Genomic DNA, 12711 nt, shown 5'->3' with positions numbered 1-12711 from the left:
CATGGGCAGGCCACTTAATTGAGCAGATTCTTGTCTTGACTTGAGAGCCACTGCTACCTGTAAAAGGGTGAGACTTTGAATAGAATGTATCCATTGTTTTGATTCATTTCCCTGGAGGTGGAAAAAAGAGGCCTATGAAACAAAAACACTGAAACACAGAAAATGACAGTTTTTTTATTTTGCCAGTTGAGGGAAAAGTTATAAAATAAAACAAACACAGAGCTGTGCAGCCTCCTTGGATGGCAATGAACACAGAGATGGACAATGACCAGGCAACGCACACAGGGACACAGACACGTAAACAAGACAGAACTTCCAGAGAATGTTACTGTATACATTACAACTTCCAGAATACAGCAGCTCTTGCAGGCCCTAAAGTAAAATGAAGCCAGACTCTTCCAAAACCATCCACACACATTCAGAGCTGTGCCAGAGAAGGCCCCCTCCCGCATCCCGGGCTGTGTGGATGCTGCAGGACAGGCCAAGGCTGGGTCCACCTGGGCTGTGGCTTCGCGGGGCGGCTCCACCAGCTCTGTTGTCTTCTCTTTCGAGTTTGCCTTCTCATTCTTTGGTAGACTAGCTCCAGCCCCTGCCTGTCTCTCCCTTTTGACCCACAGCCCTTTCCTGTTCTTGGTAGGAAACCTGGCTAGAGCCAGGGGAGCTTGGCCGAGTCCTTCTAATGGAGCAGCCCGTGGAGGGGTGGCTCCCTCCTCAGGGCCTCAAGGGCCAACCCCGCCGTCTGAAAAACAGCAGTAAGGTTACAAAGATAACCTGTTAACCATCTCATACCATCCTCCCTCCAGAAGCTTCTGATGTGTCTGGTTATGACTCTCTCCCACTTTTTTGCTCCTGTCCTAAGGTTTTTGACTCAGCCAGGAAAAGAGCAGACCTCACAGCCTGGCCCTGCACTCTTCTTGTGACTGCCGGCGGGGGACCCCTGGGTGCATCACAGACTCATCACCCCACCTCTGGTCTCAGCCCCGCGGCCCCAGCCGGACAAACCCTCGGCCTCTGGAATGGTGAGTTGTTCCGCCCATGGTCTGTCATCAGGAGGCCAGGGGGCTCTCGGTCACCCGGAGGCTGGCCTTGAAAGGATGCAGGAAGGAGGCAGAATTCCAAGGAGGGAAGAGCAGAATCTGTGATGGGCTGTCCCATCAGGAGGAAAGAACGGGGTGCAGTGCACGCTCCCCCAGGGCTGGAGGGAAGTCTTCGATTAAATATCTTGGGAAAGATGAGGGTGGGTGACGGTGGCCACCCCACAGCCGAGGCACAGGGGAGGTGTGAAATGTCCAGGATAAATAGAACTGCGTGGGGAGGAGAAAAGCCAGCTCCATCCTCTCTTAGAAGCAGTCGCCATCGGCACCAAAAATATATTAATATCTGTACACTTGTCATCTTTTAAAAAAAGAAATAAAACCTCCTTGGCACCAGTAGTTGATTTCTTAAAAATGAGGTGATATGTGGCAAGGCCTCCCGTGTAAGCACATCCACGGCTGTGCACATGTGTGTGCATCTCCCTGTCGACGAGCAGAGCCCTGCAGCCCTGAGCAAGAGGAACACGGCCGGGTGAGCCATCGCCAGCTCCTCCACCACCAGTGTTTGCCGCGGTGCCCTTTGTCAGGGCACCCGACTGCCATCCACAGGGAACCAGCTGCCCCTGCCCCAGGCTTCAGAGGTGAGGGACAAGAGAATCACCTTCCCGTACCTCGTCTGGGAAGGAAGTCCTATCTCTGGACTCAGCTGCTCCACAGGGAAGGCAGCCCCGGCCTCACCCCGCCCCACACGTCTGCCCAGGCTCGGAGCGGCCTCTGTCCAAAGACACCAGTGCAAATGCAAACAGAGGTCAGTAGTGCCAGCCTGAGCGAGCACGCGTGGCGAGCTCCAGGCCTGCCCTCGGGTGCTCCGGCAGGAAGCCGCAGAGGGCGGGCTGGCAGGGCAGCGAGGAGGCGGGCCCCGCCCTCTCGGGGCGCTGCTCAGACATGGTGGGCGCCCTGCAGCAGGGAGGTGACGGTGTTCTGCAGGGCCACGGCCACCTTCTTGGAGGTCTTGCGCAGCAGCGGGCTGTCGGGGTGGTGCTCCTTGAGGTGGAGGACATGGCCCTCCTGGCTCTCGGACGTGCAGCCGCACTCCTCACACACGTACAGCTTGGCCCGCCGCTCCTTGTACGCGTACTTCTGCTGCACACCGTGGATCTTCTTGAGGTGGGACTCCAGAGAGCAGCGCTGTGTGAAGGCCTTGTCACACAGGCTGCACTTGTAGGGCCGCACGCCTGCAGGGAGGGCAGCGGGGGCGTCAGGGACCCGGCTCTGGGGTACAGGAGCCCCAACTCCCCAGCGGCCCGACGGAGGGGACGAAGACGTCCGCCCCGCACGCCCCGGCCACCCCCATGATGGCCACGCGGCTGCTGGGCCTTGCCGCAGGCGGGCCCCTCTTACCTGTATGGGTGCGCACATGTCTCTTGAGGTCGAAGGTGTCATTGAAGCCCTTCCCGCAGTAGGTGCAGAGGTGCCTCTTGACATCATTGTGGCACTTCATGTGGCGGTTCAGCATGCGCTGGTAGGTGAAGGCCTTCTGGCAGATGTGGCACGTGAAGAGGTCTCCGCTGGGACCGTCCCCCAGTGTCACCTGTGGGCAAGGGCGGGGTGTGTGACAGACACCCAGGAGCTGGGGCTGCAGGTGGCAGATGGGGAAGATGCACCGCGCCAGCCCCCGGCCCCAAGGAGGGCGCTGCCCACCCAGGGGCCACACCTCTGGGCACTGGCTCCCGGAGATGGGGTGGTGGAGCCAGAAGCCGCCTTTGGGTCCTCAGTCAGCCTCTTGTCGGGCTCCTGAGTCCCTCTGCAAGGCCCTTCTTTACTGTCTCTAGAGACAGGCGGCCAGCTCCCAACAGAAAGAGGGCAACTCTCCCTGACAGAAAGTACCCCCTTCACTGAGCCCAGGCTTCCTCTAGCTGCTGCTCAGTTCTCCGTCTGCACCTCACGACGGGGAAGGTTCCACAACACGGTCATGGTCTCCACGCTGCCCTCCTGGGCTGAGGCCACCGCTGGGGGCCCGGAGCTCCCTCGCCTCACAGGCCGGCCCAGCCCCGGCCTTTCTTGAGCCTGACATGGTCTAATCTGGGTCCCTTTGCCACCCTGATGACCCCCTTTATAAAGGTTTTTCATTTCCAGGGAAACTGTGGAACACCTCAGATCTGTTCAGAAGTGGAGGCGTGGTCTCCAGGCCCTACCTCTGAATGCTCAGAGGTCACTTGTGCTCCGTGGGGGCCTTGTCGCTGGCCGCGCCGCCCGAGCCCCCTGGGCCCGAGGTGCTCCCCCATCACCCGTGCTGCCTGGCCCTGCGCAGCTCTGGCACCAGGTAAAGGCCGTGTTGCTCACTGACCAAGCCGTCTGGGGTCAGGACTCACTTCCTGCCTCGTCTCTGGTCCTGTGCCCTCTGCTTTCCCTCCACGCGCTCCCTCGCTGCTGGGGCTCAAGGGCTGGGAGAGGAGGCCCTTGGGGATCGGGGCGCTGTGTCAGCTCCCGTCAGCCGCCCAGCACATTTCCTGGTGATTCCTGGCAGGTTTCAACACCCGGCCTCCATGATGAGAGGAGGAGCAGCCTTTCCCTGCCAGTTCTCTGGTCTCTTGGCTCACAGGAAGCTCCACTGAGAGCCCTTCCACTAAATCACCACTGGCAGGTGCTTCCAGGTTCCAGAACTTTCAGGAACGCAGGCCTCGTGTTCCTGGAAAGCAGGGCCGTTTCCGCCACCCTGTGCTTCTTCCTGCCTCGGCTGCTGAACCCGGGTTCACCAGGCCCTGCCCGAGATGCAAGGCCCTGGGTTGGAAGCATGCACTTGGACGAGGCAGAGACTGCTGGGCATACACCTCAGGGGACAGCTGACCACCAAGCAGATCCCAGACCTCACTCTTATGGCGGCGGAGACGCGGGCCAGGCTGGGGTGCAGAGCCAGGCTCACGCCTCCCCGCTTTTCCAAGGACTTTTGTGTAAGGGGTGCCTCCCCTCAAGGCGAGAAACAAAACTAAACAACACCCACAAAGGACTCCAAAGGGCTGGACGTCTTTTGAACCTCACTGCTTCTCCCCAACGCATGTCATCCTCACTTCAGGCTCACTTCTCTTCTTTCCCACCCTGTCTGTGCCCCAGGGAGGCTCACATCTGTAGAAATCTGGACCCAGATCCAAGGCCAGTCTGCCTAATCTCATTTGGGCCACGCCTTGTGGGCGGGACCCATGTGGACCCACTTGCCTCTGAGCCTCAGGGACACTGTGAGGGTCAGTACCTTCATCTTGGTGCGCAGAAAGCCGTGGTCTCTGCTCTGCGGGCCTGCCAGGCGGCTCATGTCTTCGGAGGGCAGCTGGGCAACCACACAGGGCCCGGGGGTCACACTATAGCTGGAGTTCCGAAGGCTCATGTCCAAAGCCAGGGGGCAAGAAGGGGGTTCAGCCACCGACGGCTCTGGTTCCTGGTAGGGCTGTGGTGGACAGAAGCCCAGGCTGACTGCGAAGAGAAGAGCAGCCAGGTGAAGGGCGTGGAGGAGAAAAGGGGACTCTGTAGGGTTTCAGGAGGGCTCCCTGGCAGTGAGCTTGCTGGAAATGCGGGCCACAGTCCCGCCCCTGGCAGGCATGTGGCAGAGCAGGGCTGCCCCCAGCCCACTGCCCGCCACACCCCCCTCCCACCCCATTAAGGTAATTACAGGTGACGCCAGCCAAGCGCCACGGCCCACAGGCCTGCCCGCTGAGTAATTTGTGTCTTAGCGGAACTGGGAGGGCCGAACCTGTGCTGCCAATTATTCCTCCTGAGCTGTCTGCTGGCCCCACCTGGGCCAGTCCCCCTGGATTCCAGGCCTCAGCCACGCTCCCGCAGTGACAAAAGGCAACACAGGAGGCCCGGGACCCCAGGACTCACCGCGGCCCCAGATGGGTGCCAGTGGTGAGGGCACTCAGGGCCTCTCCTCCAGGCAGATTTAGCCGCTGGTTGTGGGGAACTGGGTGGTCCTAACCCCTCCCTCCTTCGGGCCGCTCTGTCCCTGACACCTCGGCTGTTTGGGGCTCCAGGCTCCCCACTCCCTCGGGCCCAGCTTGGCAGGCAGACAGGTGGGCGGGGCAGAGCAGGGAGGAGGTCAGGGAGCAGCAGGTGGATTCAGCCTAACAGTCTCCTGGGCAGCCTGCCTGCCTGTGACGCAAGCCTCCCCCGCAGCAGGGACCGCTCCTCGCCGCTCGGAGCTCAGTTCACGGTGGCGCCTGGAGGGCTTGGGCTCCCTCCCTGGGCAGTGACAGCAGCGACAGCGAGCAGACACCTCACACACGGGGGCTTGGACCCCATCCTGACTAGAGAGGAGGGGAGGTCTCTCGAGTGACAAAGAGACAAGTCTCACACCCCCACAGTCGAGGCAAACAATCTAATGCTTCAATTTAGTGTTTTTCCCTCAAAGAGGCTAAGCTAGGAACATTCTCCAAGCCTCAGAAGGAAAACTCAAGAGGGGCACAGGGAGGAAAGGATGAGTGGGCTTCTGGAAGGGGACTCGGGAGGTGGACTTAGGGTTTCAGAACCATGAACAGGCCCCCCGGCACCGCTGCCCCCTGGCCGGTGAGACAGTGGATGGGGATCCGCGGAGGGGTGGCCCCAGCAGGACGCAGCGCTCAAGGCTGGAGGCGGAGGGCTGGGACCCGAGGGGGCGGAGGACATGCTGATGGAGGAGAGGCAGCTGTGAAGGCACCCCAGTTTCGGGAGAGGCCCGAGCTCTCGCCCCCTCAAAGCACAACAAAGGTCTGACAGGGGGAAGAATGTGCTTGCCCGACACCCAAACCCGTTCGGCTGGCACTGGCGCCGTCTGTCTGTCCGTTTGGGGATCCTAATGAGCCACCTCATTCTGGGAGTTGATTCACCAGCGCCTGGCCCTGGCCTGGCCTCTCTCCAAGCCCTGGGCGGCTGGACGTCAGGCCAGAGCTCTCGGGGGTCCCCCCAGTCTTCCCACAGGGACGGGGTCTGCTGAGGGGGGGCGTGTCTGAGAGCTGGCAGCTTCAGCTGATGTCAGCTTATGCGGCTATTGGAGATCCTGCCAGGGAATTCAAAGCTGGATGACAATTTTCATTTCTCAATCCAGGTGGAGATAAACAGGAACCTCTACCCTCTCTATCTTTCAGTATCGGGTAGCATGAGCGAGGCTCCCCGGCACTGGAGCTGGGCCACACCGCCTGCACATGGAGCAGTAGACGGAGGAGTAACAGCAGGTAAGGGTTAACTGGTTTGCACCCCGGTGAGCTGTCACCCTTGGCTCCCTTGCTCCACTCGGGGTGGGGGTGGGGGTGTCCAAGGCCAGGGTTCTGAGATCTCAGCCGGTTTGGGGAGAGACCAGTGCCTGCCTCTCTCATTCCACAGAAACCCCCGAAGTGACGGTGCCGGGGAGCTGGGGACAGGGAGCGGGCCCACCTGGCCTGTCTCCACGCCGCTTCTACCCCAAGCCAGGGGCAGGTGAGGCCATCAGGGTGGGGTGCTCGCCTCCTCCCACTCACCCCGCCAAACCTGTCTTCCCGCCACCCCCAGGAGCGTGTCCCGCCGCCGCACGCACAGGGAGCGCTCGCCCGCGTGTGGCTCCTGTGGCTGGGTGTCACCGAGTGGCAGGAAGCAGAACTGGTCGGGCCCTGCCGGCACTGCTCTCTGTCCCCTAATTAGACGTTTCCGGCAAGGTGGCGGTCGCTGTGGCTACTCATCGCCGGCCCACAGCGGAGGAGCGTGGCCAGGCCGTGCCAGCCGGGCCCTCTCCCCACATCCTCAGGGGTTCCAGGGCTCCCCTTCTGTCTGCCCAGCTTGCCTCCACCTGGACGAGGGGTTCAGAGCAGCCCCCGCCCAAGGCCTTCTCGCCCCGCCTCGGCCTTCAGCAAGTCTCTCAAGCTCCTGGCCCAAATACCAGACAGGGTGCTGGGTCCTCCCCATCCGAGGCCTCAGGGCAGAACAGGCAAAAGAGGTGTGAGGACACCCGGCCTCTGCCTCCCAGAGGCTGCGGCTGCGCCGACCTGGGAGGGGGTCGGGGCTCAGCTCTGCCCTGAAGCAGGCCGGAGGGAGCCCCATGTGTCAGCATGCCCAGGCCCCTGTCAGGCAGCCCTGCACCTGCATCAGGAAGGGCAGGGTCCCCCACACCCGTCTCCTCCCACCTCCAGGTCAGCTAGCAGGGCCTCAGAGGAAGCCAGCGAAGCCAACTGCCTGAGGTGGGCAGCCCTGGAAACGCAACCGGCCCCGTCTCTCAGCCTGTCGTTCCCATGCTGTGAACACCAAGGGCTCCCCTCTGGCGGGATCGTCCCCCCTCCGCCAGCCGTTTTTCATATTGAGTCCACAGCGAAGGCCACCCGATGCACTGCAGCCCTCACTCCCGGGCGGACGCCGCAGGACTGGGCAGTGTTCGCGTGCTGCCCACCCCCCCCCCCCGGGGCAGCACGGGGACCCCTGTGGGAGGCCACGCAGCCCCGGCTGAGGGGGAGGAGAGTTAAAGAGGAAAGCTGACGGCAACAACGGCCGCGCTTTGCTCCCGTCCTCACCTGCTCTCCTTCTGGGACAAACAGTCTGGCAGGATTCTGCCTCAGGTCACCCAAGCGAGGGACAAACAGCGAGGGCAGCTGGGGTGACGGCACCCCGCGGGACAGCCAGGAAGCCCACCCAGCCCACCCTTCCCACCCATGGGCTGGCTGCCTACCTTCCCAGCCTTGCTCCACGGAGACCTCACTGCCAACCCCTCCCAGGAATTAGAATAATTACCATCAGAAGCATAATTGCGCCCCAGCTCCACTCCGTCCCACCCCCACACGTGTACTCTGGGGCCCCAAGCTGAATTTCTCAGCCTTCCTATCTCGGCCGGCCAGGAAAGATAGCCGCCCAGCAACCCACACGGCCTCGTCAGAGCCAGGCTGGGGAAGCTCCAGTCCCCCCACCTCAGCCTGGCTGCCTCCCTGGGGAGGGCACGTGCTGGGGAACTGGCAGAAGGGCCCACAGACGTTGGGTCCCAAGCTGGGGAGAGGGCAGAGGCCCCGGGACGCTCATGGCTGGAGCGTGTCCTTCAGCTTCCAGGCCGGGTCTGCCCCTCCAGGGCCTTCCCGGCCTTTCCCTATTCCTCTCAGCAGGGGCCAGGAGTACCCAGGCTTCATCCCCATTCCTCGGTTCCTGGAGCTTCCTCTTTGGTCCAGGAGATGGAATTTAGCCCCTGGGTACAGGTGCCTGAGTTCATCCTCAAGAAACCAGCATCCCTCCCACAGTCAGTACTGACACAACAGGAGAAATGCCGCGGAGATGGGGGGCAGGGGGCCCAAAGAGGGGCTTCTTAACCATGAGCCCTTTCAATGCTCCCGGCAGGAGTGGCACTGTCTCCCACCCCCACGGCCTTCCAGCCCCTGTGCCCACCTCTGGGCCTTGCCCTCAGCTTTCGGGGGAGACTGAGGCCAGGGGACTGAGGGTGGGAAACCTCTAGAACTGTGCCTCAGAGAAGAGGCTGGACTGCCGGTCAGCCTGGGGCCGTGGAGTCAGAGCCTTCAGTCAGTAAAGCCCTTTTTTCCAGGCATTCTTTGCTGCCCTGAGGGTCTCAGAGGACTGGGGTGGAAGGTCAGACCTGAGACGCTTCGTTCCCCAGCCCTCCCAGTGCCTCTCCCGGTGGGACCGGACGGGGTCAACGCCTAGCTGGTCACAACGTGCTGAGGCTGTGGGGTGGGGTGAAGGAAACGTGCCCAGCCGGCTCCTGGGGTCACGGTCCGCTGGTGATGGAATGGCCCAGTCAGGGGACAGGCCACCACAAAACACACTCCCCACTCTCCAGCCATCTGAGGCGCCGGAGTGCAGCCCAAGAACATTCGCTTTCTCATTTCCAAAAACTGTGGGAAAACTTGCTAGTGGGCCACATGGTTTTGAGGGGCAAAAGTCAGTTCTTTGACTTCTCCTCTTTGCTTGACCCCACAGGACTTTGCCTGGCAACTTCTCACCTGCACTTCCAGGTTAGACCCCTCCCTTCGTCCAGGGTGGTCCTGCAGGCTGAGCGGCTCCGCTCACCCAGACGGCAGCAGCAGGTGGCACAGACCATCCAGACGCCCTCCTCTGCACCTGCCGGGTCTGCCCCCGGGTGTAGGTGCCCCCCGCCCCCCACCGCCACCAGAAATGCGGTGGGGAAAACCACTAGCATACAAGGCAGCCAACAATTTGAACGAGCGGAATTTCTTTGTCCTTTGTAAAAGTCAACACATGATCTGTTACTGATTGGGATGTGAAATAAAACTAAAAATAACAGCACACTGAGTCTCAAGCAAGGCTCCGCTCACCTTTAACACAGTCCAAGTTCGGTTTATCAGATCCCAAGGAGCAGCTAAGCAGCAAGTCAAACACAGGTGAGGGAGGAGCAGGAGCAAGGAAGGGGGCGCGCGGCCCTCAGCCTCACCCCTTCCAGACCTGAAACACCATCAACTCCCTGGGGAACTTGGAGAAACGATAAACCGCAAAGAATCCTGGGCCTGCTCAGGTCCCTTGCTGTCTCAGTTTCCCCACTGGGATCATCAGGGCTTTTGGAACATTCCCTCGTCTTAAGGAGGCTGTAGACAGGGGCCAAGGCGCTTGAGACAAGGCTAAGCTGTGAAACACCCTGCCAGCACCCTAGGCCATAGGATCCTGATACCGGTCAGGCCGCCGCTTCACTCACTGTCTCCAACCATGCATTCAGGAGAGAAACTGAGGCAAAAGCCCTCACAGGGCCCCTCACCGCCCTCATTTCGCCACTTTCCTACAAGGCCTGGGGCGGTGCCGGGGAGCCTGCAGATCAAGGGTCAAAGTCGGTTGGTTAATTACAACCTCTCCCCCTTGGAGGCGCTGGGCAGGGTGTTCAGCGCATCCCCCGCCCCACCCCCCAGGCCTGGGGAGGGGGAGTTCCGAAGGAAACCTGCTCGCTCTCGACCAAAGATTCTGTTGGGGGTGGGGCGGACAGAAGGTTAACAAGGAAGATGCCGCCGAGGCAAGAAACAACTGGGGTTACTCATTCCAAGTTGCCTCCGACGCTGTCAAGGCGTCTTCCGAAAATAAACTGGCTGCCTCAGCTTCCCCCGGGCTGGTCCCTGGCTGTGGGACGGCTTCTTTAAACCCCCTTTCAGCTCACTGGTGTCCTCTTCGAGGCTGAAGGAGGCGCGTTTCTAACCGAGGTGAGACCCGATCCCACCTTTGTCTTCAGGGCTGGTGGGGTGCAGCCAACGCCTTCCCCGCCGTCTGGCATTCCCCACGGCTGGGGGCTCCCTGCCTGCCAGACCCCCACGGGGACCTTCTGGTCACCCGCGTTGTGGGGGAAACGGAGAGAGCAATGAAGGTGGCCTACGCTCTGGGTCTTCTCTTGCATTTTGCACAAACCTCAGCCCAAACTCCAGCTCGCTCCCGGCCCCCCCCCCAAAGTGCCCCCGCTCCAAAGTGGCACCGCTCCAGTGCCCTCCGCCGGCCCCATAAAAGCCCTGGCTTTCTGGATTTACGACGCGAGAGTGGAGGGTCGCCAGGGCGGTGACACACCCCGTTGCCTCCCCTGCGCCGCGGCTCAGGCCGGTGGAGGGGAGGGCGGCCCCGCGCGAGCCCGCGCGCCCCCACCGGGGCCTGGGAACCGCTGTCCCCCCACATCAGGCCGCCCCCGCGCCCACCCCCGCCCCTACATGGCCGCTCTTTCCGCCCGCCCTCCCCTCCCCCCGGCGCCCGGGGTGGGCCGCTCCCGCGCGGGCTAACGGGGCCGCGGCCGCTTAAACATTAAATCGGGCGCCGCAGTTGCGCGGGCCGCCGGGCTCGGCGCCACGGCGCCCTGCACGCCGGCCGCTCGACGGGGCCCTCCGTCCTCTCGGCGGCGCGGGGCTCCGGGCGCGCTGGATGGGCGCCTCACCTGGCACGTAGATCTCGCCGCGCTCCTCGTCGGGGAGCTCGCTCCAGTTCCTCTTGCACGTGGAGACGCACGGCTTCTTTACCAGAAAGGCGCGGGGCATCTTCGAACCCTCCTCGCGCGGCACGGGCCGCTTCCGCAACTAGAGCCGGAGCCGTCCCACCTTTCCCGGGCCGGGCTGGAGGCGGGCGGGGGGTGGGGAGGGGGCAGGTCGGAGAATAAGTCGCCAAAGCGCCTGGGACGGCGCGCGCCCGTTTCAGCTCGGCGGAGCTGTTGCGTCCTCCGGTCCCAATGAGGTCCCCTGCAGCCAGGTGCCGCGGGCGGCGGGGAAGCGTCTCCCGGCGCGACTGGCGTCCCTCGCGGCCGCTCACGGAGTCTTAAAGTGCGAGCCGGCCGGACGGGTTCACGCTTTATTGGCTCGCGGCGGTGTGTGTTGGTGGCTGGGGCGGGGAGGGGGTGATCGGAGCTAATTAGCTTGGAGTGGCCCGGAGAGCGACGGCGCATGCGTTGGGAAATAACGGTGACAACCCACCTATTTGTTACCTGTCGAACCGGTTTCCATTCCGCTGCCGGTGAGGTGGCCTCGCGGCCTGGGCGGGGTGGCCGGGCGGGGGCGGGCGCAGGGCACCCGGCTGCCGGGCCGGCCCGGTTGCCGCCCAGCGGGAGGGCTAGCGTTCGCCAACCGGAGTTTCGGAGAGAGAGCCGACGAGCAGGGGAGGGAGGGGAAGGGGCAACGTTATCCGGCGCTCGCACGCTCTGCCGGTGATGAAATGAAACTCTCCCGACGGGGCCCGGCGCGCCCCGGGCGCCTGGGGAGGCGCGAAGCCGTCGGGCGAGACTGGGCGGCCCGGCCCACACTTGTTGAACCGGGCCTGGGCCCAGGCGGCCCCGGGTCTCAAAGGCCTGGCTGAGCAATTCGTGGCTCAGCCCAGAGGTATTGGCTGGTCGCCGGCTCCGTGCGGAATGGCACGCGGGGCCGCAGGAGCGCGCAGGCCGGTGGACCCGCAGGCCAGGCCGCGCCGGCCGCAATACAAAGCGGAGAGCACCCGCCGGGCCCGGGGCCGCCGAGAGTCCGCCTTTCGGCCGGGCAGGTGTGGAAGGCTTCGTGGAGGAAGGGTCTTTTAAACCGCTTTGAGTCCGCCGCCTTCCCGAAAGACCCCAGCGCCTTAGCCATCGGGGTGCGCCAAAGCCCTCGTCTTTGTCCCAGATGGACCGATTTCGGGTGCAGCAAGACTGGAGGGGAGCGGGTGGTGGAGGACCAGCTTCCTTCGCCTGGCTGCACCGCGGCAGGCAAAGAGCTTGTGTCCTACCCTGAGCTCAGGTTCAGCCTGGGACCCCTCACTCCAACCATTCACCTCCTGGAGGGAGCCCCCGCCGTCCTCAGAAGCACCTGGTGGCCTCCGTGAGGCCCAGTGACTGTGACGCTTGGGCCACGGGGTTTCTCTTACCTGCTGACTAGTAAGGGCAGGGATGGGACCCCTTTCTCTTTTAGCTTCCCCCGCTTCCCCCATGTAAAATAAACTAATATTTCAGAGTCCCGGCCACACACACACCTTTCTCACATATTAAATGTTTGCTAGAACAGATTAGGAGGAAATGAATCTGATAAATGAATTCACACAGTTCAAAAGTCAGGAGTCAGAAAAGGAGCAGTCTGCCTATGGTGGACTTTCAGGCATGTAGTGGAAGAAGGTAGCTTTTCAAGAGGGAGGTTCCAGAGGCCCTTAACATCCCCCCACAGGACTTCTGTGGAGCACACCCTGGGTGGGTGGGGAAAGGGTGGACTTAGGGGCCAGATGGGCCTCCTCTTCTACACCTTCCTGGAACCCGGGAGTCTGG

The 12711-nt window shown here is 62.4% G+C and overlaps 2 protein-coding genes across 7 annotated transcripts in view; one reads left to right on the top strand and one right to left on the bottom strand.

Moving 5' to 3' along the window:
* The window catches only part of LOC110145937 (uncharacterized), a 40529-nt gene extending 31263 nt beyond the window's left edge, over positions 1-9266 (top strand). Inside the window, exons 3-10 of one of the 6 annotated variants that reach the window (XR_011484399.1) lie at positions 860-1019; positions 1644-1842; positions 3171-3357; positions 6106-6232; positions 6381-6473; positions 7160-7207; positions 8080-8244; positions 8940-9027. Coding sequence is in view for 4 of the 6 variants with exons in the window: in XM_070457651.1 (XP_070313752.1) it covers positions 860-1019; positions 1644-1842; positions 3171-3357; positions 6106-6232; positions 6381-6473; positions 8940-9208 (1035 nt within the window). In the remaining 2 variants the exon portion in view is untranslated. Of the gene's footprint in view, positions 1-859; positions 1020-1643; positions 1843-3170; positions 3358-6105; positions 6233-6380; positions 6474-7159; positions 7208-8079; positions 8245-8939 lie in introns of all 6 variants that reach the window. The other 5 variants (XR_011484400.1, XM_070457654.1, XM_070457651.1 and 2 more) reach the window with 5 other exon arrangements.
* On the bottom strand, positions 1969-11046 carry OVOL1 (ovo like transcriptional repressor 1). Its single transcript, XM_020906465.2, has 4 exons — positions 10876-11046; positions 4282-4499; positions 2436-2625; positions 1969-2269 (listed from the first exon to the last, which is right to left on the bottom strand). Exons 1-4 carry the CDS (start codon positions 10973-10975, stop codon positions 1974-1976), a joined length of 804 nt encoding a protein of 267 aa, XP_020762124.1. The 5' UTR covers positions 10976-11046; the 3' UTR covers positions 1969-1973.
* Positions 11047-12711: the final 1665 nt, after the last annotated feature.

This window comes from Odocoileus virginianus, chromosome 28 (assembly GCF_023699985.2).
Source record: "Odocoileus virginianus isolate 20LAN1187 ecotype Illinois chromosome 28, Ovbor_1.2, whole genome shotgun sequence".
Lineage (NCBI taxonomy): Eukaryota > Metazoa > Chordata > Mammalia > Artiodactyla > Cervidae > Odocoileus > Odocoileus virginianus.
Note: the sequence above shows the minus strand (reverse complement) of the source record. Positions and strands in the feature narration are given on the sequence as shown.

What these genes read in the sequence shown, in the direction of transcription:
- OVOL1 (XM_020906465.2), bottom strand. Translation starts at nt 10,975, where the DNA reads ATGCCCCGCGCCTTTCTGGTAAAGAAGCCGTGCGTCTCCACGTGCAAG. An exon ending in TTCTGCGCACCAAGATGAAG is followed by an intron (nt 2,626 to 4,281) that starts GTACTGACCCTC and finishes CCTTGCCCACAG; the next exon opens with GTGACACTGGGGGACGGTCC. An exon ending in ACATGTGCGCACCCATACAG is followed by an intron (nt 2,270 to 2,435) that starts GTAAGAGGGGCC and finishes CCCTCCCTGCAG; the next exon opens with GCGTGCGGCCCTACAAGTGC.